At 35.5% G+C, this 25,071-nt stretch overlaps 1 protein-coding gene and 1 pseudogene across 1 annotated transcript in view; both read left to right on the forward strand.

Annotated features, from left to right (window-relative positions):
- The window catches only part of LOC120417021 (guanylate cyclase soluble subunit beta-1), a 113,972-nt gene that overhangs the window by 27,374 nt on the left and 61,527 nt on the right, over window positions 1-25,071 (forward strand). The window contains exon 3 of the mRNA XM_039578960.2: window positions 3,674-3,747. Within this exon, the coding sequence (XP_039434894.1) occupies window positions 3,674-3,747 (74 nt within the window). The remainder of the gene's footprint in view (window positions 1-3,673; window positions 3,748-25,071) is intronic.
- Window positions 17,443-18,922, forward strand: LOC120417030 (40S ribosomal protein S2-like; annotated as a pseudogene).

Consider the following 25,071-nt stretch of genomic DNA (forward strand, 5'->3'; position numbering starts at 1 on the left):
TTCCTGAAAAGACCAGGTCGATGCGTTCAACCCTGATCGGGATAAACGAAAATACATTAGGGGTCGTCGGAATCAACGGCTAACCCGTGATAGGAGTATTTTCACCATAGAGCAATTCTCTGAGATTTCGGTCATTCGATTTTTTTGTATTTTTTAATCCGGCTGAAACTTTTTTGGTGCCTTCGGTATGCCCAAAGAAGCCATTTTGCATCATTAGTTTGTCCATATAATTTTCCATACAAATTTGGCAGCTGTCCATACAAAAATGATGTACGAAAATTCAAAAATCTGTATCTTTTGAAGGAATTTTTTGATCGATTTGGTGTCTTCGGCAAAGTTGTAGGTATGGATACGGACTACACTGGAAAAAAATGATACACGGTAAAAAAAATTCGGTGATTTTTTTTCTAACTTTTTATCACTAAAACTTGATTTGCAAAAAAACACTATTTTTAATTTTTTTTATTTTTTGATATGTTTTAGAGGACATAAAATGCCAACTTTTCAGAAATTTCCAGGTTGTGCAAAAAATCATTGACCGAGTTATGAATTTTTTAATCAATACTAATTTTTTCAAAAAATCGAGATTTTGGTCGCAAAAATTTTTCAACTTCATTTTTCGATGTAAAATTGAATTTGCAATCAAAAAGTACTTTAGTGAAATTTTGATAAAGTGCACCGTTTTCAAGTTATAGCCATTTTTATGTAACTTTTTTCAAAATAGTCGCAGTTTTTCATTTTTTTAAATTAGTGCACATGTTTGCCCACTTTTGAAAAAAATATTTTTGAAAAGCTGAGAAAATTCTCTATATTTTGCTTCTTCGGACTTTGTTGATACGACCTTTGGTTGCTGAGATATTGCAATGCAAAGGTTTAAAAACAGGAAAATTGATGTTTTCTAAGTCTCACACAAACAGCCCACCATTTTTCAATGTCGATATCTCAGCAACTAATTGTCCGATTTTCAATGTTAATATATGAAACATTTGTGAAATTTTCCGATCTTTTCGAAAACAATAATTTCAAAATTTTCAAATCAAGACTAACATTTCAAAAAGGCCAAACATTCAATATTTCGCCCTTTTAAAATGTTAGTCTTGGTTTAAAAATTTTGAAAATATTGTTTTCGAAAAGATCGGAAAATTTCACAAATTTTTCATAATTTAACATTGAAAATCGGACTATTAGTTGCTGAGATATCGACATTGAAAAATGGTGGGCTGTTTGTGTGAGACTTAGAAAACATCAATTCGTCAGCTGTGTGCTATCTTGTGACATAGACCATTTAGTACTATTCGAGAAAATCGATTTTTAAAGTTTGATGATAAATATTTTCAAAATTATGAATGATAGAGCCAAACTTTTTGAAGCAATCGATTCGTATACTATCGCTTAGCAAACGCTCCAAGTTTCAACTAATTTGGTTACACCAGTTAAAAGATACAGTAAATTATGTAAACAAAAATCTGAAAAGCACGTGTCACAAGTGTGTTTTGAAAGTAAAATTGTACTACGTGTCACAAGTGTGCACAGAATTCCCATACAAACTAAAATAAGCTCAAATCAATAGTTTAACAGACTTAATCAGTATATTTTCAAAAGCAAAAGATTGCATTGCCCTAAGAAAATGTGTATCAACATAAATTTGTGAAAAACCAGAAAAAATTTAAACATTTTCCAACAACATGTATGACGTGTCACAAGTGTGCACGATCATTTTGATGATAAATTGGTCTATGTCACAAGTGTGTATTGCGATATCCGGGAAACGGAAGCGAGTTTCCAAAATCGGGTTAAAGCATCTTGTAGTGTTTGTTAAGTATAGCAAAACGTCATCATTAACTCATTTCCGACCAAATTGGTCTATGTCACAAGATAGCACACAGCTGACGAATTTTCCTGTTTTTAAACCTTTGCATTGCAATATCTCACCAACTAAAGGTCGTATCAACAAAGTCCGAAGAAGCAAAATATAGAGAATTTTCTCAGCTTTTCAAAAATATTTTTTTCATAAGTGGGCAAACATGTGCACTAATTTAAAAAAAATGAAAAACTGCGACTATTTTGAAAAAAGTTACATAAAAATGGCTATAACTTGAAAACGGTGCACTTTATCAAAATTTCACTAAAGTACTTTTTGATTGCAAATTCAATTTTACATCGAAAAATGAAGTTGAAAAATTTTTGCGACCAAAATCTCGATTTTTTGAAAAAAATAGTATTGATTAAAAAATTCATAACTCGGTCAATGATTTTTTGCACAACCTGGACATTTCTGAAAAGTTGGCATTTTATGTCCTCTAAAACATATCAAAAAATAAAAAAAATTAAAAATAGTGTTTTTTTGCAAATCAAGTTTTAGTGATAAAAAGTTAGAAAAAAAATCACCAAATTTTTTTTACCGTGTATCATTTTTTTCCAGTGTAGTCCGTATCCATACCTACAACTTTGCCGAAGACACCAAATCGATCAAAAAATTCCTTCAAAAGATACAGATTTTTGAATTTTCGTACATCATTTTTGTGTGGACAGCTGCCAAATTTGTATGGAAAATTATATGGACAAACTAATGATGCAAAATGGCTTCTTTGGGCATACCGAAGGCACCAAAAAAGTTTCAGCCGGATTAAAAAATACAAAAATTAAAATTGAAGAAAAAAGACCGATTTCGTAGAGAATTGCTCCATAGCAATATTTTCTTATAAGGAGGTTTAGAATAAAGCTAAATATAGTCAGGATCACGTGAAATGCAATTTTAAAGCGATAATAATCTACGTGAATCCACTTGTTGGCCCTGGCAAATCTGTGTAACTTAAGATTTTTAGTTGTAAATCTTTAAAATAATGTTAACTTTCTACATGTATTATTGGAAAGAGGATCACTGATAGATAATATACCAATCTAACAATATTTGACAAACTTTTTAGTTTCTGGTTTGCCCCGGTTGATTTTCGTTCTCGAAAAAACAGTTTTTTAAAACAATCAAACTGTCGAACCATCAGCAGGGGAGACATTGGGTCTGGGGGAGAGATTGGCTCATTAGGGTGGAATCGAGTTATATGAGAAAATTGAAAATGGCAAAAATCCAATCAGCAACACATTTTTTGGGTTCCTTTATAGGTCCTAAACAAACTCCTAAAATTTGGGAGCCCACGATTGGCGCAAAGTGAATGGTTTATATAAAGTTCTGTAAATTTTTAATATCCGATCTTACCCCAAAACAGAATGTCACCTTGCTGACGGAACTTAAAATGATATCGTTGTTCTGAGCTGTTAAAATTTGTTTCAAGAAACTTCTTTAAAATTCTAATCTTACCAAACTTAGCCTACCAAAAGATTCTCCACCATTAAAATTTGAACGCAGAAAAACAAAACAAAAATATGTTTACTTGTGCGCCAACAAGATAAGCTTAATTTAATTAGAACGGCAAAGCAACAGCTCCGCCCACACCCACTCAACGCGAATCCTTTGCTCGCAGGGCGAAAAAGTTTTTAATGAAAATTTAAAGCTACACGCGGGAAAATGCACACCACGAATTGTTTCTAACTGTGTTAAAGTGATGCTGCTCAACTTCATGGTAATTGTTTGAATTTATTTGTTTTGCTAACAAAGTTTGTTTTATTTTCTCTCCCAATATTTCACGCCCTCGCTCACACTAAAACGCATCGGCAGTACGGATTTGTGAACTACGCGCTGGAGCTGCTGGTGCTGAAAAACTTCGGAACAAACATATGGGAACAAATAAAGTAAGTACCTTTAAAGCTCTTTTTTTTTGTCCAAACCGCAAACCAGTCACTCAATATGTAAAAGCCTTCGATATCGTTGAAAGCTCTCCTAAATTTATGGATTATTTCCCCCCAAACCTCCCCACCACCCCTTGAACGCATACATCAAGCGGGACTATAAACTAGGAAAATATCCATATTCAATTGCATCGCCATATTTATGAGGCAGGCACTCATAAATAACATCGAAGCCGAAGCCAAGAAGGCGTTCATTGGCAGGATATTGGCACCACACCGCCAATGAATACATAATAGCTAGAAACGCAGCTGGGAGGGGTGGTGAAGAAGGGGTAGGGGAGTTCCTCTCAGACCTCAAGTGTTGATGACATCTTGCCTGAAGTTCTGTCAAGGCACAGAAGATTACGCAACATGTGATTGCATTCTTCAGATTTATAGATCGTTCAATTGAATTCAATTAATCATAACGAGATGTAATACACATTTGCCACAGTGTCACAAATTGAGCAATCATTTTGTCAGGATGTGAATATCGAAGAGTGTTGTATGGGTGGCAATCAACGAACAAGTCAGGAATAACTCGGAAGAAACTGTGACATTTTTGTATCCAAATACTTGGAAATCAGTTTTGTTCTGTAAATTAGCAAATTCAAACTTTTGATATTTTTTTAATAATAATTTCTTAAAAAAGCTTGTGGGTAAAATAAGACTGAGCAACTGGTTAGATTATTTGTTTCAATTTAGTTTTACAAAAATCATGAAATAAATAAAACATAAAACATAAAACATAAAACATAAAACATAAAACATAAAACATAAAACATAAAACATAAAACATAAAACATAAAACATAAAACATAAAACATAAAACATAAAACATAAAACATAAAACATAAAACATAAAACATAAAACATAAAACATAAAACATAAAACATAAAACATAAAACATAAAACATAAAACATAAAACATAAAACATAAAACATAAAACATAAAACATAAAACAGAAAACATAAAACATAAAACATAAAACATAAAACATAAAACATAAAACATAAAACATAAAACATAAAACATAAAACATAAAACATAAAACATAAAACATAAAACATAAAACATAAAACATAAAACATAAAACATAAAACATAAAACATAAAACATAAAACATAAAACCACAGAGAACAGATGTACATCTAGGCTCTAACTTGTGTGTAAACAAAGTTGCACAAAAAAATGCTTTGCATACAATCTTGCATCAAAGAAATTAGAGTGTGCAGGATACGCTTGGCGGCGCCACCGTTGCGGCTGAGAATACTTGACTTAACAATGAAAAAGGCTCAATAATTCCGAAAGAAAATAAATGTTAACCTCGTTTAAATCGAAAATTCCCTTCTGTATAATTCCAGTTGACTAAAAATAATGCAAAAATGCATAAAGATTAACGAAAACCTAACAGAAATTTTATTCAAAAATGATTTTTCAAGCGACAACTTAAAATAGTCCCTTTACACATGTTATGTCCGATTTCGTTTTGTTTACCTTCTTTGGCGCGTAAAATTGCAACCCTCTGATGAAGGACAGTCAGACATTGGTCTGATGTCGTTCGTACGGAATGTTTTATGTAGTGATTAGATGGTCCAACGTTCTGCTACTGTAGGCCATCATGATTTTGGAAGTGGCGCTATCTAGGCGGATGGTGCACACCCTAGCTCTTTTCAACGTATTTTGGTTTGAATTTTTACACACGTTTTTCAATGCTGTTTGTTCAATGATATACATCTGTTCTCTGTGATAAAACATAAAACATAACCCTGGTAAAAGGCTCGTTTGCCACGCAGTTTTTTTTTTTGAGTGATTAGTGCTAATTATTTTTCTACAATGATTAGTGAGTTCAAATTGTACAGTGGTAGCGAGCGGTTGATGACAGACATTGTGTGTGAAATAGAAAAAAAAAGTGGTGTACTAATTTGTTTGTATAATTAAATAAGTCCTTCATATATCATCGTTGATCGAAAGCCACAACGCCGTGTGCAATATTGTATTAAAATATGAAATGATGTTTAAGGGGTTACATACATGTAGAAAATCACAACATTTGTATTACAGAAAACATATTGAATCCATTTAAAACATGATTTTCAATCACTCCTGAAAGTTTCATGAATATATTTCATGATTAAACAGTAAGAGACGACTTATGCTCAAAATTTTGCCTTTCACAAAGCGAACTGTCAAACTTTGTGAGCGTTTTTCTCTAAACACAAAGTTGATTTACGGGTGCCACGATATCTCGAGATAGGATGGATTAAATTGGCTGAAATTAGAGGTGAAAATCGCAAGACATATCCTGTGTGCATGAAAAAGTCCGATTTTGAAATTTTGCTTTAAAAAAACAAAAATAAAAAAAAACTTTATATAAAACGATTTTTTATAAGAAAAACATAAAAAAAAATTATCTTTTTTTAAAATAAACTTTTTGAAAATCGGCCTTCGTCATGCACACAGAACCGGTTCAACGAGTCTTCACCAAAATTATGAGCCGATTAAATAGCTTTATCTCGGCAATGATACAACCAAATGTCTTCAATTTGTTTTGTTAATAGATGAAAATGTATATTTTAATGTGCTGAAAACAGATTTAAAAAAAGTTTAAGTGCGCACTCAAACCAACCTCTAAAATTTTTGCCAATCTACATGTATGTAACCCCTTAAGTGTTTAAAGTAAAATTACTGTAAAAAACTCCTTTCTATATCATCTGTGATCGAAAGGTACGCTGACGGTTTAACTCCTCTGGATAATAGTAGTGCAAAATATTAGTATTGAAATGACTGTGCGTGAGTGCTTTGATGTGTTAATAAGAAAGACCTTCCCATAGCATCGTAGCTCGGAAGGCATCGAAAACCAATACCCTATCCGGCAAACAGAAAGAAAAGAAGATCGGAAGGCACGTTGACGGTTGAGTTCGTCAGATGTGTCGCGTTGCAACATTTTTTGCTATATCAAGAACTTTGCGTGGTGCGTGAGTGTTTTTGTGTTGAAAAAAATATTCCCATAGCTTCGTAGCTCGGATGGCTCGACGTTGGGACCAATACTTTATCCTACTAACCTAAAAAAAAACAATCCCGTGATGCTTGAAGGAGATGCTGTGGATTCAACGGTCTCATGCGGTGTCAACAGGTATATAGCGAAAAGCTGTGTGCTTGATGAGTCTGCAACTTCAACTATCGGACTAACATTCCTCCCTTTTGTCAAACTGCAGGCTTCTTGGGAGGGCCCCGGTATTGACTAATAAAGAAGGGATCTTCAGAGGTTAAACAGTGAATGGATGGTTGGCTCCCACTGATCATTTTTGATTCATTGTTTAACTTCAGCTGATCTGTCAATAACGGAGTAGCAGCTCATTGTCAGTCAACCATACTCATGCTCATGAATTTTTCGGCAATCCCGCCAATGTCTCGTATGATATCAAAACCTTTCCAAAACTTAAACGTTATTACAGATTCGGATTAGAAATTGGTTGCACACACACACACACAAGTTTTCATTTGCCACTTCGATTACTCCGTGGTGTTGCAACAGATTGAAAAATTGCGAAATTTCGACCCTTTTTGGTTTCAAACAAATTAGTAACACATGTTTTAGTTATGATAAACATTTTTAATTGTTAATCCAGGTACGATTCATGATTGGACCAATAAAAAAACGAATAAATATTTTAAAATGTTCGACCTTTCAACCAAAACGTAAAGTTTTTGTCGCTGGAGAATGTGTCAAAAACAAAAAAAAACATCCACACAAACAACATAGCATGTTGAAAATCATAAATAATTTTGTGAAGAGGATTTTTTAAGATTAATCAATTATCTTCATATTTCGTTCTAAACTGAAAGTGACTTTCTCTCGAATATCTTGCAAAAGCATAACTGACCTTTCTGATTCTTCCGATGGCCCACGAAGGAATAAAAGTCCAAATTTTTGAAGTTTTCGTTCCACAGAAAAGCCTTTTTTTAGGACGATTATTTTTGGCTTGAGCTATTATTAATTTACTCAAAATAAACAATTTTCAAAGAAACCAATTAACCCAAACCATCGTTTTCTAACCCCGTAAAAGACGATCTAAACTTTTCTAAATGACTCCATCACATCCCTCGATGGCTTTTATCACATTACATCACAATATTTATTAGCCGGAAAAGACTTTTCATCGCTAAACTTGCCGCCATGAATCACGGTTATTAGCACCTTTGCTAAGTTTCCTTCCGTTCCCCACGTCAGAAAACTGACCGGAAAAGGGGGCCATTATTTATCGTGTTTGGCCTCTCACTGAGTGTGTGGCCCAAACCCAAAATGGCCATCATTTCTCCAACCAAAATGCATAACCCTTCAAACGAACACACCCATAAAAGTCGTAACATGTTCCCCTCCTTGGCGGGAAAACAATTGCTGTTGGGAAATCGGATGAAAGGGTACAAATTATGCTCATCTGTTTGTGAGTGTGAATGTTTGTGTGCGTGTGTGTTAACGTATGTGTGTTTGAGGTGCCAGTGATGAGGGTAATAACGAGAGAAACTTTTCTTGTTTAACCGTGTTGTGATGGGCTTGTTTTGGAGAAGATGCTCCACTTTTCCTCTCCCTCAGACATAAAAACCAAAGTCAATTGGTTTTCTGCCTTGGAAAACACAGTCGAATTGATGTTGACAACATCACAGGATGAGGCTGAAGTGAAACTGAACTGAAACTGAACTGAAACTGAACTGAAACTGAACTGAAACTGAACTGAAACTGAACTGAAACTGAACTGAAACTGAACTGAAACTGAACTGAAACTGAACTGAAACTGACCTGAAACTAAACTAGAACATTTCCTTCATTCTGGCAACCCCGTGCATGTCTAAATCTGGAGGAACTCGTTAATTAGTTACGGCACTTGCCACCCGTGAATGGCACTTCTGCGAAGACAAAAGGGAGGCCAAACTTAAATATGAAAAGCGAACCATTTCACGTGAAGAGCTCTTTTTCCTTCCTTCTACTTGAAAGTGTACCTGGTGCAAGGCGAACATACAAAAGTCACACACAGTCGTTTGCGAGAAAACAAACAAATAAGCCCATTCGCCATTGACATTGCCTAAAACGGGTCCACTTGTATGAGTGAAGAGGGGAGAAGCTTTTCATATGTTTCTGTAGCAAAATTTAAATGGTTTAAAACACTCTAAATTGAGACAAAAAATTGTTCAGCAAAAAAATCAAAATGAAACATTTTAAAAGCTTTTGAGTGCAAAATAAATAAATATTGCAGCACTCGGCCAAGTTTTTCACCGAACACTCAACTAAAGTTTCAATCCGGTTGCCAAACTGCCAACATTCACCCACCACCCTCGTGTTCGAAAAGCAGCTTATGCGTAAGCGTTCAGGGTGTGGGAAAACTAAAATTGAAACAAAAATAAAGTTTCCAATTCGCCTGTAACTTGATTTCTCCTCACCCCCAATACTCTCACACCAAGTAAAAGTTGTTCTCTTTTTTCACATTTCACTTCATGCAGTACTTATGTGTATGTGCAGTGCACGTCTGAAACAGTGGGCAAAAGTATTATACACACACTGCTTAACCCATCAAAATTGGGTTGACAGGAGGGAGAGAAAGAGAACGAGAGTTGAAAAAAATTGTATAAAATGCAGTATACAAAGTTGTTGCAAAATGTGGGTTATGTGGGGTAAAACGATCTCACTTTCTAGATTTTTTACCGAGATGCGATTGAATTTATTTGTGATTTCTAAATAAACTCTTGATTTGGTTTGATCAGGTCTAGAATAACAATTGAACAAACTTTTTCAAAACTACTTTTTTTATTAAAAAATGATTCAAGAGATATGAAAAAAACTTTTTATCAAAATTCGATAAATTGACAACTTAACAGTAATAAAAACCGATGGTAAAATGACATACTGCCTTCGTCAGAAAAGTCATTTAATATTACACATTGATTGTACAGTTTCTCTGCACACCAAGAAATAAATCAAATCTGCGGGATTCAAACTGAACACTTAGAGTTTGTTCAAATATTACGTCTAGCGATTTTTAGGATTTCATACCCAACCCACCCCCCCCCCCTCCCTCCCCACTGTCACGCACTTTTCGTATACCTTTAACATGGGCTGACACAAACTGCAAAACCCCCCCCCCGTCCTCCCTCTAATCTTGGTCGTAATTTTTGAACGAACCCTATCAGTTCATTGAGAACACAGCAGAAAAAAGTTGAATTTGGGAATGTAGAAAGGTTGAATATTACTTCTTTTTTGGGTAATATTACTAAAAAAGTGTGTAAAAATGTGAACCTGATGAAAATTCATCAGAAACTGATGAAAGTTCACCAATTCCTGATGTAATATTAAACATTTTTCTTTGACACAAAATCTGTCTCTATTTCTTGATGAAAATTACCATCATTTTTTTTCTGTGAGGAAGGGAGGATTTAAGCTATATTTGACAAGTAGAGTTCCAATACAGATTGGTTAATTTTTTAGTCTCTAGAAATAGTCAAAACCCAGCAAAGTTGATTCTCAAATTATGAATATTTCGATTTATAATGAGATGGGGTACATAATTTATGTCAGAAAAAAATTGTTATTTTACCTAAGAGAATCTGTAATGAAATAGGTGCATCGATGTCTCTTTTTCAGTCTAATTTGAGGTAAAATTGTATCATAAAAGAGGTAATATTGAACCTTTCAAAATAACACCTTCCAAATTTACACAATTTTTTACTGTTTTGTACTAAGCTTGCTGGTTTCCCTATCTAGTTACCTAGATTAATTAATAGAGCGCAGAGGCATCGATTATTTTAGAATTTGAGCAAAATTCTCTAATTGATATTATTTTGATTGTTTAGCAGAACAGTTATTTTTAGCTGTGACCTATTATTTTTATGACATTTTTTAAAAAGTTTATGTTTTCTGGAAAATATTGCAAACACACTCAATTGTACATAACCCCCATTTTAAAAGCAAATTTGAATTTGTAAATTGGAATCGACAGGTATTTTTAGGATGTTTGCTAATATTTTTTCTGCTTGTCAGATTTAAACATAAAATAAATTCAATTAATGAAATAGTAATGTACCATAAATTTCTTCTGCCTCTATTTAAAAAATAAATCAATCGAAGATTGTTCAAATTGACTCAAACAAAAATAAACGATGAAAAATATACCGAAAGCAATTTAAAGTTATTTGCATTGTTTCAAAAAATTAAAGTTTTTTACCGTAATCTGGGGCGAATCGGAAAACATGTTGCGAATCAGGACAACTATTTTAGCTAGCTTCTTGCAGAATATTTTGATATTTTTTTATTACGATTAGAACAGATACAAATCAACTAAAAAAGTGAATAGATTTCTTTGAAGCTTTTGAATGCTTTAAAAACTGCTTTCCCCATTCCGACTGTAGTCCCGATTCGCCCCATTCGACGGTACAGTCCAGAGTCGATTATCCGAAGGCATCGGAAAAATTTCACTTCGGATAATTTAAACTTCGGATAATCAAAACACGAAAAAAAAAATTTTTTGTCTGATTTTTGATTCTTGAGCTTATGAATGACCCCTAAACTACGCTAAAGTGATTTACAATTTTTAAATCCAAGATGTCAGCCAATATGGCCGTGACGAAGTATTGAAAAAATGCATTTTATTATTTAATAGACAATCAACTACTCAAATTTGACTAAAATGGGGTCGCAAAACTCGAATTTGATGCTTAAAACAAGAAAAAGAAAAAAACGATGATTTTTTTCCGATTATCCAAAGACCCATACAATCCTTCGGATAATCGAACTTCAGATAATCGAAACTTCGGATAATCGATTCTGGACTGTATTAAATATTTGTTGTATGGAACAACATATTATGAATCGATAAATTGATTTTCTATGATTTCAAAACAAAACTTTTTACTTTTGAGCAATATTGTTAAGAATGTTAAGAATTTTTTTTTAGATGACAGAAAATGCAATCTTTTTAGCTATGGCTAAAGTTGGTCAAACTCATTTGGCAGTGTTGCCAAATTTTAGAATAATATGAAATTTGAAAGACGTTGAAACGTTGAAACGTTTTCAAGTTTTATTAACATTATTTTTAGACGTAAAATTAAATTGGTAATCAAAAAGTTAACATGAGTTAAGTTTTGTTGACTTTTTTACCAGTACAAATCATTTTTTTTTCGAATAGATCAGAAATTATCCATAAACTTGCTTCAAATACATTGAAGATTGTACCACTGGTTGCTAACACACAGCCTCTGAAAATAAAGCATATAGGAAAAAAATTGTTTTCTCTACATCACCAAAATAGCATAAATTTTGTAAGAGATGATAACTCAGCAAATATGCTTCAGATTTATTGTGAAATTATTAGAAAATTTTCCTCTCAAATAAAGAAATTTCAACCTAATATTGCAAAGCCACCGAAGTTTATTTGAAAGTGTGTCGAGATAGCAAAACGACGATCTACCAAAAAAATCTTTGATTTGAGTATTTGTTTCAGCCATGTGTGGCACAATATTATGATTTATTTTTATTGGTTTCAGTTAGAACAGACACATCACAGCTAATTTAGTATATTTATGTAAAAAAATAAGCTTTAACATATTAAAAAATCGCAGTTCCTTGCAGACTTTATATTTGACCTTAACAGTTTTTTTGTTTCACAAAAAAAAAAATAATTTCGACAACCCCACATCTCCCTCTCAACAAAAATTGCACTCAACAACGTCAAACTCGTTCTAGCTCACTCTGTGTAAGCCCTACTATTGACTGTTTTTGGGCTGGAGGTGGAAAACCTGTTCAGCGAGCTGAAAAATTCCAGCAGTTTTTATTTTTTGTTTTCCCCCCGCTCTATTTTCACCAAGTTGTTGTACCTTTAAATCCCCCAGCATTTCAAACAACCAGCAACCGCGCTCCAAGTTTTTAATGAACAAAACTGCTGAGGATGCCATAGAGTCCCAGATTTTCCGCCCGAGCTTACCTTCTGGTTTCTGGTCCTTTGCGCTAAAAGTTGCTCCACTGCGAAATAAATTGTTCAAATGTTTTCACTCGCGGGGGGAAAAAAATACAAGTCTGCAGACCTCTATACAGTGTTGAACTGGGAGCCCCGGTGAGAAGCCGTAGTTCTCTCTTTATTTTTTCCCCGAGAGCTGAATTATATTGTACGGAAAAGTTTCAATTCGACAGAGTGCAGCCTCATTCACAGGTGGGAGCGAAATCAGTCGGTTGGAAAAATTATGGCCACAAAATGTGGGAAATTATTGCGACCAGCACTGCAGCTTCACTGGCGCGATTTGTCTTCTGTTTTTAAGAGGGGAAAATGATAAAACTGCTGAAGTTTCAAGATGGAAAACATGCCTTCCCGAAAATTATGATTGAAAGTTCATGAATGCTTTATGATGGCATTAAAACTTTCCCATCACGTCACACCGTCAATTTCAGGCCCAGTGCCGTTTCTGACCGATTTTATGTGCACTATTTGATTGCGCGATTGCGCTGAAATGGAGCCCGTCAATATTTAATTTCAATTAAGTGGAGAGTTAGAGGGCTTGAGCTCGGATAGTGGAGTAGTATGTTGTGCATATAAATATAATAACATTTATGTGCTTTTCCCGAAGGAAAAAAATGACGTGGCCAAACAAGCACCAATTACGTGCAAGTGAACTGACTCGTTGATGAATTATGCAGCCCCATGATAAATGGTTTTAATTAGCGGAGCAATTAAATATCAATCGATCTCCCGTATTCCGGCGTCAATAAGTCATAATTAATCAAACGAACGATTCGCAAGTTAAAATGAACAGCAGAAATCATGTCACAAAATCAATGTCTGTTACAATGAAAACAAAATCAATTTATCTACATAATATTTGTCCGACATTAATTATTAAATATTACTTCACTCGCTAATCATGGTTTCAATGTACAATAGATAAAAATAGACTTTAAAATATATGTTTTCCATTTCGTGCCAAGATTTCAGTGCTGATTATTTGCCATTGAAAAAAAAACATTTCTGCAAGAAAATCATAAAAAAACAACGTTCGAGATCAGAAACTGCTGTCATTTTTGGTTTTGAAATAGTTTCAGAAAATTTATTAACATGTAACTAAAATTTTGATTTCTCTTTAAATTGATAAAAAAAAATCGTGCGCCTTTTTGTTTCAAAATATTACTTGAACGATCATGATGTGCAGTGAGCTGAAATAAGACAATTTTACTTGAGAATTTTTCGTAACAATTTCTAGTAAGGCCGTGAGGCTGTTAAAATCTTGTGTTTATAAGCACGGAAAGAAGGTTTATCGTGAATCTTACTAATTTTCGGTTAAAAACCCTAAAAAAATTGGTTGTTTTTTCAACCACGATTTTTTTTAGCTGGAAATCCTAAAAAAAATTCCTGGATTTGACAGCTGGATCCAGGTCCTAAAAATGATAAATCTAGCTAAATTTTTAGTAAATTTTACTAATTTGCAAGCTGGAAAAATGCTGTCAGTCTCAAAAGCTGTATGTTTTGAGAAGGTCTGTTAGCTATTTTAGCTAGATTTTATGGTATTCTTGCGCGTTTTCTAGTTAGTCCAGCAATTTTTTTTACTGTTTCAACCATTTTTTTTGGAATAATTTTCAAAATTTTCCATTAATGCCACCACAGCGGAAACCTTTTACCCAGCCTCTTGGCTGGTATAGCTAGCTTTTTTGCTGTTTTTGCAGGTATTTTGGTTAGTCTTACTAGTTTTTGCCTTTCTTACTAAAGAAAGGTATAGTGTTTGCTTTTGGCTCCGACTCCAATTCATGCTTCGTTCTCAAATCATTTCTCGAGAAATATAAATTCGAAAAATTTGCAAAAAATCATGGACGATCGATTTTCGACGCCCGATCGATTGACAATGACAGAATTGGTCTACCTCCAATATCCGAATTTTGGCGCTTAATTTACTGTAGAGCACGCGTGACGTCCGTGTGTGGTAAAAAAGTGCTCAATTTTGTGGTAGGGGGTTTCTCAGAGCCCACATTATGGATTTAAGCTCTCTTGGGCGCATTTGAAAGGGGATGTGCTGAACCTGAACCAGTTCCATACCAAATTTGAATTTATCCATTTTTTATGGGAACTCGGAGTGTGTTTTCACTAAATCAGGCGATTTTCAAATGAAAATTCGGTCGAAAATTGAAGTATTGAAATCGTTTATTTATCCAAAAAATTGCATTTTTCCAGCCTTACATCCTCCCAAATTTTCATCCACGTCGGTAATGTGGTTCTTGATTTACAGCTTGTGGACTAATTCACTGTGAGGGGGAAAAACCCCTAAAAAAGGTAAAAACCAACTTTCACCAAATGCCAAAACTATTCCTTTGGCATTTTATCTAATTTTTTTTCTCCACATCATAATCTAGACCATACTCGATGTTCTGAAACAAATTTGACCTCATTCGGGTTTACCGTTCTGATTTTAGAAAATTTCCATTTTTGCCTTTCTTACTAAAGAAAGGTATAGTGTTTGCTTTTGGCTCCGACTCCAATTCAAGCTTCGTTCTCAAATCATTTCTCGAGAAATATAAATTCGAAAAATTTGCAAAAAATCATGGACGATCGATTTTCGACGCCCGATCGATTGACAATGACAGACTTGGTCTACCTCCAATATCCGAATTTTGGCGCTTAATTTACTGTAGAGCACGCGTGACGTCCGTGTGTGGTAAAAAAGTGCTCAATTTTGTGGTAGGGGGTTTCTCAGAGCCCACATTATGGATTTAAGCTCTCTTGGGCGCATTTGAAAGGGGATGTGCTGAACCTGAACCAGTTCCATACCAAATTTGAATTTATCCATTTTTTATGGGAACTCGGAGTGTGTTTTCACTAAATCAGGCGATTTTCAAATGAAAATTCGGTCGAAAATTGAAGTATTGAAATCGTTTATTTATCCAAAAAATTGCATTTTTCCAGCCTTACATCCTCCCAAATTTTCATCCACGTCGGTAATGTGGTTCTTGATTTACAGCTTGTGGACTAATTCACTGTGAGGGGGAAAAACCCCTAAAAAAGGTAAAAACCAACTTTCACCAAATGCCAAAACTATTCCTTTGGCATTTTATCTAATTTTTTTTCTCCACATCATAATCTAGACCATACTCGATGTTCTGAAACAAATTTGACCTCATTCGGGTTTACCGTTCTGATTTTAGAAAATTTCCATTTTTGCCTTTCTTACTAAAGAAAGGTATAGTGTTTGCTTTTGGCTCCGACTCCAATTCAAGCTTCGTTCTCAAATCATTTCTCGAGAAATATAAATTCGAAAAATTTGCAAAAAATCATGGACGATCGATTTTCGTCGCCTCGTCGACAAGTTGTCAAGTTGAGCTTCACATGCAGACGCGAGCAATGCTGGCGCGTAATGCTGGCGCGAATAGAGTTTTGATACTAGATTACCCCCTTTTAGTGCAAGTTGCTTTATCGATTGCTCGTTCATCACATATCGCCTATCATTATTTTCTATGCTAAGCTTCAGTGAACGCAAACTTGACGCAAGCAGCTATCTGTTCTGAAGCCTCATGCCCATTCTTTTGCCTTTTTTTTTGTTTTGCTCATTCTCTGATCGAACTCTGAGCGAACGAATTTCTGGGAAACGTCTAAGCTTCCCATGTGCCAGTGACAACGCACATCGCGGGTTTGGTTTTCTAGCTTCGGTACTAGCCTTTTTGTGTATTAGTATTTTTGTGCATCGTACCAGCACACCAAGGTGGTTTATTCGGTACGTTTGCGTTTGTCGTAGTGAAGTCCCACCGAGCGCTCAGCCGTTGTATGCTTCCCAATCCCAAAAACGCCTAAATGCATACTACATACTCATGCATACTTATTGAAAGCTCACAATTTTGCATAACGCCTAAATGACAGTTTAGTGAATTACAGTAGGCGTTTCAAAGCTTTCAAGAACATTTATGCGGCTTTACCGTTACATCGTTGTTTACAACACGGAAAATTCTCGGGTGTTGAAACACTTTCTGCTAGTCATTTTGTAACCACTTTAACGCATTGGAGCAAGACGGAATTATTTTGTTTTCTCGTTAATTCTTGATATTTTGAAAAGTGCAAAAAAAAAAACACTCAGAGAATACGAACAATTTAGCGATATGCAGAAAACATTACGAACATCGCAAATTGTGAGCTAATTCTCTGTCTCAAAAACAATGTGTTCTGATTTAAAAAATCGAAAATGCTTGTGTGCGAGCACAGCTTACAACCGGCCATGGCAAATGAGGCAAAAACCAACGCTTTTCAGTTATATGAAAAAATATGGTTGAGTTTCGAATTGTATTATGCTATTTCTTTGAAAAAAAATCAACTGCCGTTAACTTCCTTTTGTAAGAAAGGCTCTATCTCACCCCAGGTGGGATTAAATCGGGTTTTTTAGCAAGATTTAAAAAAAAAAATCTTTTTTGCCCAAAAAGCTGCTCGTATTTACCCAGCCTTTTGGCTGGTTTAGCTTGTTTTTTCGTTGTTCTTGCTAGGTTTTTTGGTTAGTTAAGCTAATTTAGCGATTATTCACACTAGTTTTTTAAATATAATTTTCCAAAAAAAAGGCGTTTCTGAGTTTTAAGACTAAATAAGTGCTTTGGCCTAAGTACTATTACACGGTTCAATTGCAATTTACCTCCAATTTTGCGGTCCAAATTTTCATTCTTTTCTCACGCGCTCAGCTAAACTCTGGTGATCCGACGTACTGCGAAGAGGAGCAGGAACCAGGTTCGTTAAAGATTTGGGCGGATTTGGCGGACGCAGCTCCAGCCCGTGGTGGATTCAGAGGAGGATTTGGTTCTCGCGACGGTGCTGGTGATGGCAAGATCCGCACCTATGGAGGATATGTACCTGATGTACTCGCTCACGATCAAAGAGTTCGAGATCATCGATTTTTCCATGAGCCGCTCGCTCAAGGACGAAGTGCTGAAGATCATGCCCGTCCAGAAGTAGACCCGTGCCGGTCAGCGTACCCCCTTCAAGGCGTTCATCGCCATCGGTGACTCCAACGGTCACATCGGTCTCGGCGTCAAGTGCAGCAAGGAAGTGGCCACCGCCATCCGTGGTGCCATCATCCTGGCCAAGCTGTCGGTCATGCCGGTTCGCCGTGGTTATAGGAGTAACAAGATCGGCAAGCCCCACACCGTGCCCTGCAAGATCTTCGGCAAGTGTGGTCCGCTCCTGGTGCGCCTCATCCCGGCTCGCCGTGGTACCGGCATTGTGTTAGCTCCGGTCCCGAAGAAGCTGCTCCAGATGGCCTCAGTATCAAGGATTGCTACACGCTGACGCGCGGTTTGACGACCACGCTGGGTAACTTTGCCAAGGCTACCTACACGGCCATCGTCAAGACGTACGCTTTTCTGACGCCCAATCTGTGGAAGGACCTGCCGTTGGCCAAGACGCCGTACCAGGAGTACGTCGACATTCTGGAGAACACCAGCAAGACCGGCCAGCGCATAATTGAGCTGATTACGGCGAATAAAAACAATGCAAGCGACCTTCACGGGTAGTGTTTTGTGGCGAGAACTTCAAAACTTGGCAAATTTGCGCGCGGTTTACTTGGATCGAGCTTGCAGCTGACTGGTTTTGTTTGTTTGTTTATGTTTTGTTTTCACAAAAAAAAAATCTGTGAATTGACCGTGTACACGATCAGATTTAACTATTCATTTTGTAAAAATCGAGCAGTTAGGTGTCGAATGGAGCACCGGATTCAAGTGGTACAAATATGAAAGTTCTCCCATTAGACTGGTTGCAACGCGAAGTTTTATAATTGTTTCAAATTGCGAGCAGTTTTAAATTTTTAAGAACTGGTGGAAATGAAACTAGAACACGGTGCTCGCAACGCGCTGATCTAAATGTTGTTTCAAATAAATGCTTTTAATTGTGTGCGTATGATTATCAACACAGCATCATAGTGTGTGTGTAAGAATACGTGGATATCTCTATATATCTGATTTTTTTGAAACTGAGTTCTATTCCAGTTCCAAATCGTCTCACGTTTGATACAAACTCGTCGAGCAGTTTTACTCCGGTTTCAAAATACTGCTCGAAAAATAAAACTGCAACTCCGCGTTGCGGGTGGTCTGTTTCAGTTCTATTTGAAAAATGAAACAGCTAGAACAAAGTAGAGCCGCGTTGCAACCAGTCTTAGGAATAATTGAGTGGAAGTGCTCCATTGTGATGCATATTTTTTTATTAATAGGGTCCTAAAGCTCCATGTCAATTTAATGGTAATTCAATTTTGATTTCTTTATTTTTTCATTGCTAAAAAAAATTACAAGAAAACATTTTACATATGGTACCCTCACAAAGAGTTTTTTGTGAAGCAATGCTTTTTGCCACATGCAACACATGCGTTGCCAGTGCCAGGTTCGAAGACTGTTACGCTTCTTACAAAAGTTATGTGCGGATATTTGGAAACGATGGTGGAGAGGGAAAAACATCAATCTTTACATAAAACAACAAATTACAAATTACAAGTAAAGCGTTACATAGTTAAAGAATGCCCCCATTAAAGCCTACCATCAACATAGTCGCAAATTTGGGTTGTTCGTACTTATTATTGAGTTTAATTAATTCGAGCAGTTTGCTTGACGTTTCAAATCAAGTTCCAAAATCGCGCTGGTATGTTTACAAATACGTTCTGGCTTTTCGGAAAATTTGCAAACGTTGCTGCATTTGCTGGTAGTTTAAGCAGAACACTCGGGAAAGGTAAACTTTTCGTGTACTCGGTTTTCTCAAATTAATATAAATATTGCTTTTATTTGACAGGGAATTATAATTCATGACACCTTTGCAGAAGATGACCTTGTACTGGGATTAAATCAATTTAAAACAACAAATCATCATCAGGTAAGGTAGTTTGTAAATAATCATTGTGTGATTGATGTTTGTTGGGGTAAGGAATCATTTCTCGAGTTTTTTTTTTATGAAATGAGATTCTGGGAACTTGTTAAGGAAGAACCATAGTGATAATTTTTAAAAAAAAACCAGACTTACTCGTTGATTTTTTGTCGCCCGGGTGGCCGATCCTAGCTCAACATCGTAAAGTGCCCTCGGAGTAGTAAAACTCGCCATACAATGTCACCAGATTGTTAGCCCGATTCCACCTGTTTTTGCCAGTTGCCAAACAAACCCATTGTTTTTTCTGAAATTATCAAAATTATGATTAGAATTTTAAAAAACTTTTAACCCTTTTCAACAGTACTGTCTTACAGCCTTCCATGTATTTAAATGGAGCGAAAGAGAACATTATCAAGACCTAGAACTGGACACCGTAGAAATGCTGGAACTTTAAGCTCTGCCGGTCGAAAAAGATGCGACGGGTTTCGGTAAACACGTCCAACCGGTAACGCCACTCGGCGTTCCGCGATCGTCTCTGGACTACGATCACCGTTGAGGTGTTGCTAAGGGCGCCGATAGAGGAAAGCTGGTTGGCCCGAATGGACCATGGATGTTACGTGCGATCTTTTCGAAGCGTCGTGCGTCGATTCGTTCCCGACAGTTGCAACTTTGGTGGCTGTTAAATTTACTTACATTACAGTCGTAAATGACAACAATCACTGCAAAACACTTTACAGAATCACTTAGTTTCACTTCGCGTCACAGCACCTCACTGTTTTATTCTTTTTGCGTTAATTTATAAAACATACAACCACTCAGAATTCAAGGCAAACATGAACTGACAAGCGAATCCGTGAGCTGTCATTTCTACCTAATTTGTCCTTAAAATTTAGATAAAATTTAGCTAAAATAGGAGCTCTTTTAGCAAAAATTTTACTGTCAGTGGAATGCAGGCAGTCAGTTGCTGTCAGCAGAATAGCAATCGGTGTTCCTAAATTTCAACAACAATGGGTCCTGAATTTTTACTAAATAATTAGCTGGTACAACTAAAAAAGTTGTGTTTTAGCCAAAAACGAGCCAGCTAATTGCGATTGTTAAATTCACGATGGAACTACTTTCCGTGAGTACGCCCAAATTTGCCATCCAATTATGTTTTGCAATCTTCGTATTTTGTTGCTGTTTTTTTTTTAGATTTTAATGACATTACAAACATGTCAAACAGGATTTTTTTATTGAAAATTTAAGTTTTCTGAGCCTCATCCAAAGGGCCCCCAATTTCCTAGCAACTAAGGGTCCAATTTTCAATGTTAAATAACGAAACATTTGTAAAATTTTCTAATCTCTTCGAAAAAAATTAATAACACTTGTTTCTATTGCGGGATTTCTACTCGAAACTTTGTGTCAAAAGGCTTGAAACGGTGATTCAATTCAAACCTCGTTTAACACCTCAGCTTCGAACTGACGGCCTTTGGATTGTGAGTTCAACTGCCGACCAGCGACTCTACCGAGACAGGTCTTTCATCTACGGAGACGCATGATCCCCATTCTTCAAAGTTTTAAAGGAATTTTCTGAACTTTTCTAGAAAAAAAAGGACAAGATGGTATGTCAGAGATATAACCGAAAGACATAGGACATTTAAGGGAAATGTGGTTTTATTGGTTTTGTGAATTGTTAATAAAACGGAGTCTCAGTTTATTAAGGATTAAACGAATCTCAGTGAATCGTTTCTTTCATGATTATTTTGATGTTCCTGGAAAGAACCATTAAATTAAAGGAATGAAAGAAAGAGGGAAGTTGAAATTTCAATTTCACCGATCACATCACAAGTTAAAATTTTGCTTTTTTTCATTTTGCAAAGAAAAAAAACTATTATTAAAACTAAAATTGGATTATGGGTATCATTTAGTATATCGGAAAAAAAAATTTTTAGAATCGCTTTAAAGAAGACTTATTCAATTTGTTTTAAGGTGACAAAAAAAAACTCACTTGACTTACAATAACTGCTGACACAAGATTAACTTTAAGTAGACACAAGTTGAATTTCACCACCACTAATTTTGAAAGTTTTAAAATTTTTAGAATTTTTTTTAAATTTTATATTTTTTTAAATTTAATTTTTTTTAGAATTTAAATTTTTTTTGGATTTTTTGTAATTTTTGGAAATTTTAACTTTTTTGGAATTTTTAAAAATCATGAAAATTAAAAAAATTGAAATTTTGGAAATCTTGAATATTTGAGGCAGTTTGAATATTTCAGAAATTTGAAAATTTTGGAAATTTTTTGGGAAACTATTGGAAATTTTTGGAAATTCTAAAATTTCAAAAAATTTCAAATGATCAAATATTTAAAATGTTTCAACTTTCTAAACTATTCAAGATTTCCAAAATTTCAAAAAAATTAAAAATCCCCAAAACTTCCAAAATTTTAAAAAATTTCAAAAATTTCTAAAAATTTTAAAATATAACTAAATCTAAATTTATAAAAATTTTAAAATATAACTAAATCTGAATTTAAAAATTTGAAAATTTGAAAATTTAAGAAACTTAAAAATTTTAGGAAAATTTTGAAATTATTGGATTTTTTTTGGAAATTCTAAAATTTTTCGTTTGCTTAAAACCATGATAAGAAACAAATTGATATTTCTCCTACTTCACGGATTTTGCTTTTGGAGGATTTTTTGTTTGAAATTTGCTTGGTATTTAACATACTTTAGCAAATTAAATTTACAAAACTAATTTAATCCACCTATGTGGTTGGAGCCTTCCTCACAACAATGGCTGTACACAAATTTCATCTATTTTTTAGATCCGGCTTCCAAAAAGTACATCGATATTACTTAAGTGGCCATATCTCGAGACAGGGTTGCCAGATCTTCAATGTTTTAGACTCGTTGGAAAGATCTTTTGATAATCTAATCAACGATGGGTCGGATGGTGGATCCGGACATAGTTTGCATACATATAAGTGAGATCCGGCTTCAAAAAAGTACATAAATGTCACTGAAGTGACCATATCTCGAGGCAGGGTTGCCAGATCTTCAATGATTTGGACTCGTTGGAAAGGTTTTTTGATAACCTAACCAACGGTGGGTCGGATGATGGATTCGGACATCGTTTACATGCATATAAATGAGATCCGGATATATGTGAAAACAAATTTTTATACATAACTTCTGAACTACTTATCGAAACTTCAATCTGTATAAAACTCGATCTATGGGACTCTAAACCAAGTCGAATGCAACATGTTCGGGTCAAATCGGTTCAGCCAGTGCCGAGAAACATGAGCTAGTTTGTTGGTCACAAACATACACACACACACACATACACACAGACATTTGTTCAGTTTTCGATGCTGAGTCGATATGTATACATGAAGGTGGGTTTTTATACACAGTTCATTTTAGAGCAGGATTATAGCCGTACCTCAGTGAGGAAAGCAAAATTGCAGTGAAAATAGGATGGTTGTATCCAATGCTTGAAAAAGGATCTATCACTGAACGGGACTGCTCGATATTCGATAGAACTTTCTGTCAGCGATCATTTCCCAAAATGATATTTGATCGCTGACACACAACGCCTATCATGACCGTCATTGCTTGGCGACGGTCGATGAACGTAAACACGAAGACGAAACGAACGAAAAATGAGCTCCACTCAAGCAGCCGCTCGGACGAGACAACGTGCTCTTTCTCTTTCTCTCGTTTTTGTCTCTCTCTTCCTAGTATATGCTGCGTGGTGACAGAAATCATATGATAGCTATCATTGGAGAGATGATCGGAATCTCGGTAAAATGTCAAACGACCGCTCTCGAAGCGATTTTTCTCCTGGAGGGAAATCAATGATTGTGTGAGTGACTTTGCGTAGCACTCATTCCTTTGTGTGTGAAACGAACGAAAGTAGAATGTAAAAATCAGGTTGTCGTGGTAAAGACGATTGGAGTGTTCTGTCAGCTATCACAAACAAAGTCGAAATTTCGCAAGCCCTGTTGTATCATAAATTCTGCTGATGAAAAATCTTCCAAATTTCTCAATACTTAATTCTTTTTCATGAAAATTATGCTAACTGCTAACTTTTTTAGTATCTTGAAAAACACATTTTTGCCGAAACAAAGTTACCGAATGCTGCTCGCTGACTGAGCTGAACGAAAAATAACGAGGGGACAACCGATGCATATTTTTTTCCTGATGAAACATAAAAACAAAACTTCCTCAAATTTTGTTACCATGTTTACTTCTTATTTTTCTCTAATTGTAACTTTAAATTTGTTAAATGCTGGAAAATTTTTTTTTAGTTGTTCAACGTGATGTTTGCATCTACCAACTTATCGGTCATTTTGGTTTTGTTTTGGTTTTTTGACGTTTGTCAATTAAACAACGCCCAGTTACCGAACAACGACTGTATTCGAATATTTACAAGTTTGAGCCAAATAAAAAAAAAAATGAAAGGATTAAATCTGCCGATATCGCAAAGATTTATTCATCCGTCATTTTTATCTTAAAACAAAGAACCTTTTTTGTCCAGTTTTCCAAATTTCATCCAATTTTGCGACTCTTATTTTTATATTTTAGTGTGAAGATCGTTAATTAAATAATGTTTTGCATTTTAGATTTCAGCTGAAAGTCAATGTTTTATACTGTTCAGTGCTTCGTATTCAAAATCATAACCGTTTGATAAACGAATCTGACTTATATTATATTTTGTTCAAATGTTCCACAGCCGCTTCAAACACGACCGAAAATCTTGTTATTTTTTCGCATTTTTCATCCCGCTTCAAAGTCCCATTAAGCCCGCTCGCTCAAGGGTCGATTGGAGTGGAATTACTGCGCTAAAGTATTTCACCGATACAGAATTACATACCAGCTAGGGGGAGACAACAATCTGAAAAAACGCACTCTTCCTTCCCAGAACCGGGGCTTCCTTCCATCTTCCAGAAGGCTGACGCCCAAGGTCACGACCCAGATTTCCTAAGTGTGGATATCGGGTTGTCAGGGAGCTGCCTGCTCATTCTTCGAAGCCATTTTTATTGATTCGCTATGAAAACATCTCGCTTTCTCTCTGGAGAACTTGTGGTGCACTCAATTCCAGTCAGTAGCTTCCAATTAAAACTTAATTGCAAGGGACTTGTGTGCCACAGCAGATGATGACAGTATCCGTAACGAGTTGCGTGGGAAGGATTGAGGAAAAAAAACACCCCCACTTGATTCAATTTCCACTCTGGATACATCGCGAAGTATCGGAAGCTCCCCTTGAGCGAATCAATGAATCCTATTGAGATGCGTAAATCATATTTGTTCAATTTGCTACCGTTCTTTCGGGTACACAACTTTGAGCATTCTCCAAAGTTCGTTCTGTGCACGAGCTGTGATGCAAGTCGGGCGCAATTTTCCCAACAATTGTCAAGATGTTGAAGGGCGTGCAAGAACTTGTGAGCGGTGCAAACA

Source organism: Culex pipiens, chromosome 1 (assembly GCF_016801865.2).
Source record: "Culex pipiens pallens isolate TS chromosome 1, TS_CPP_V2, whole genome shotgun sequence".
NCBI lineage: Eukaryota > Metazoa > Arthropoda > Insecta > Diptera > Culicidae > Culex > Culex pipiens.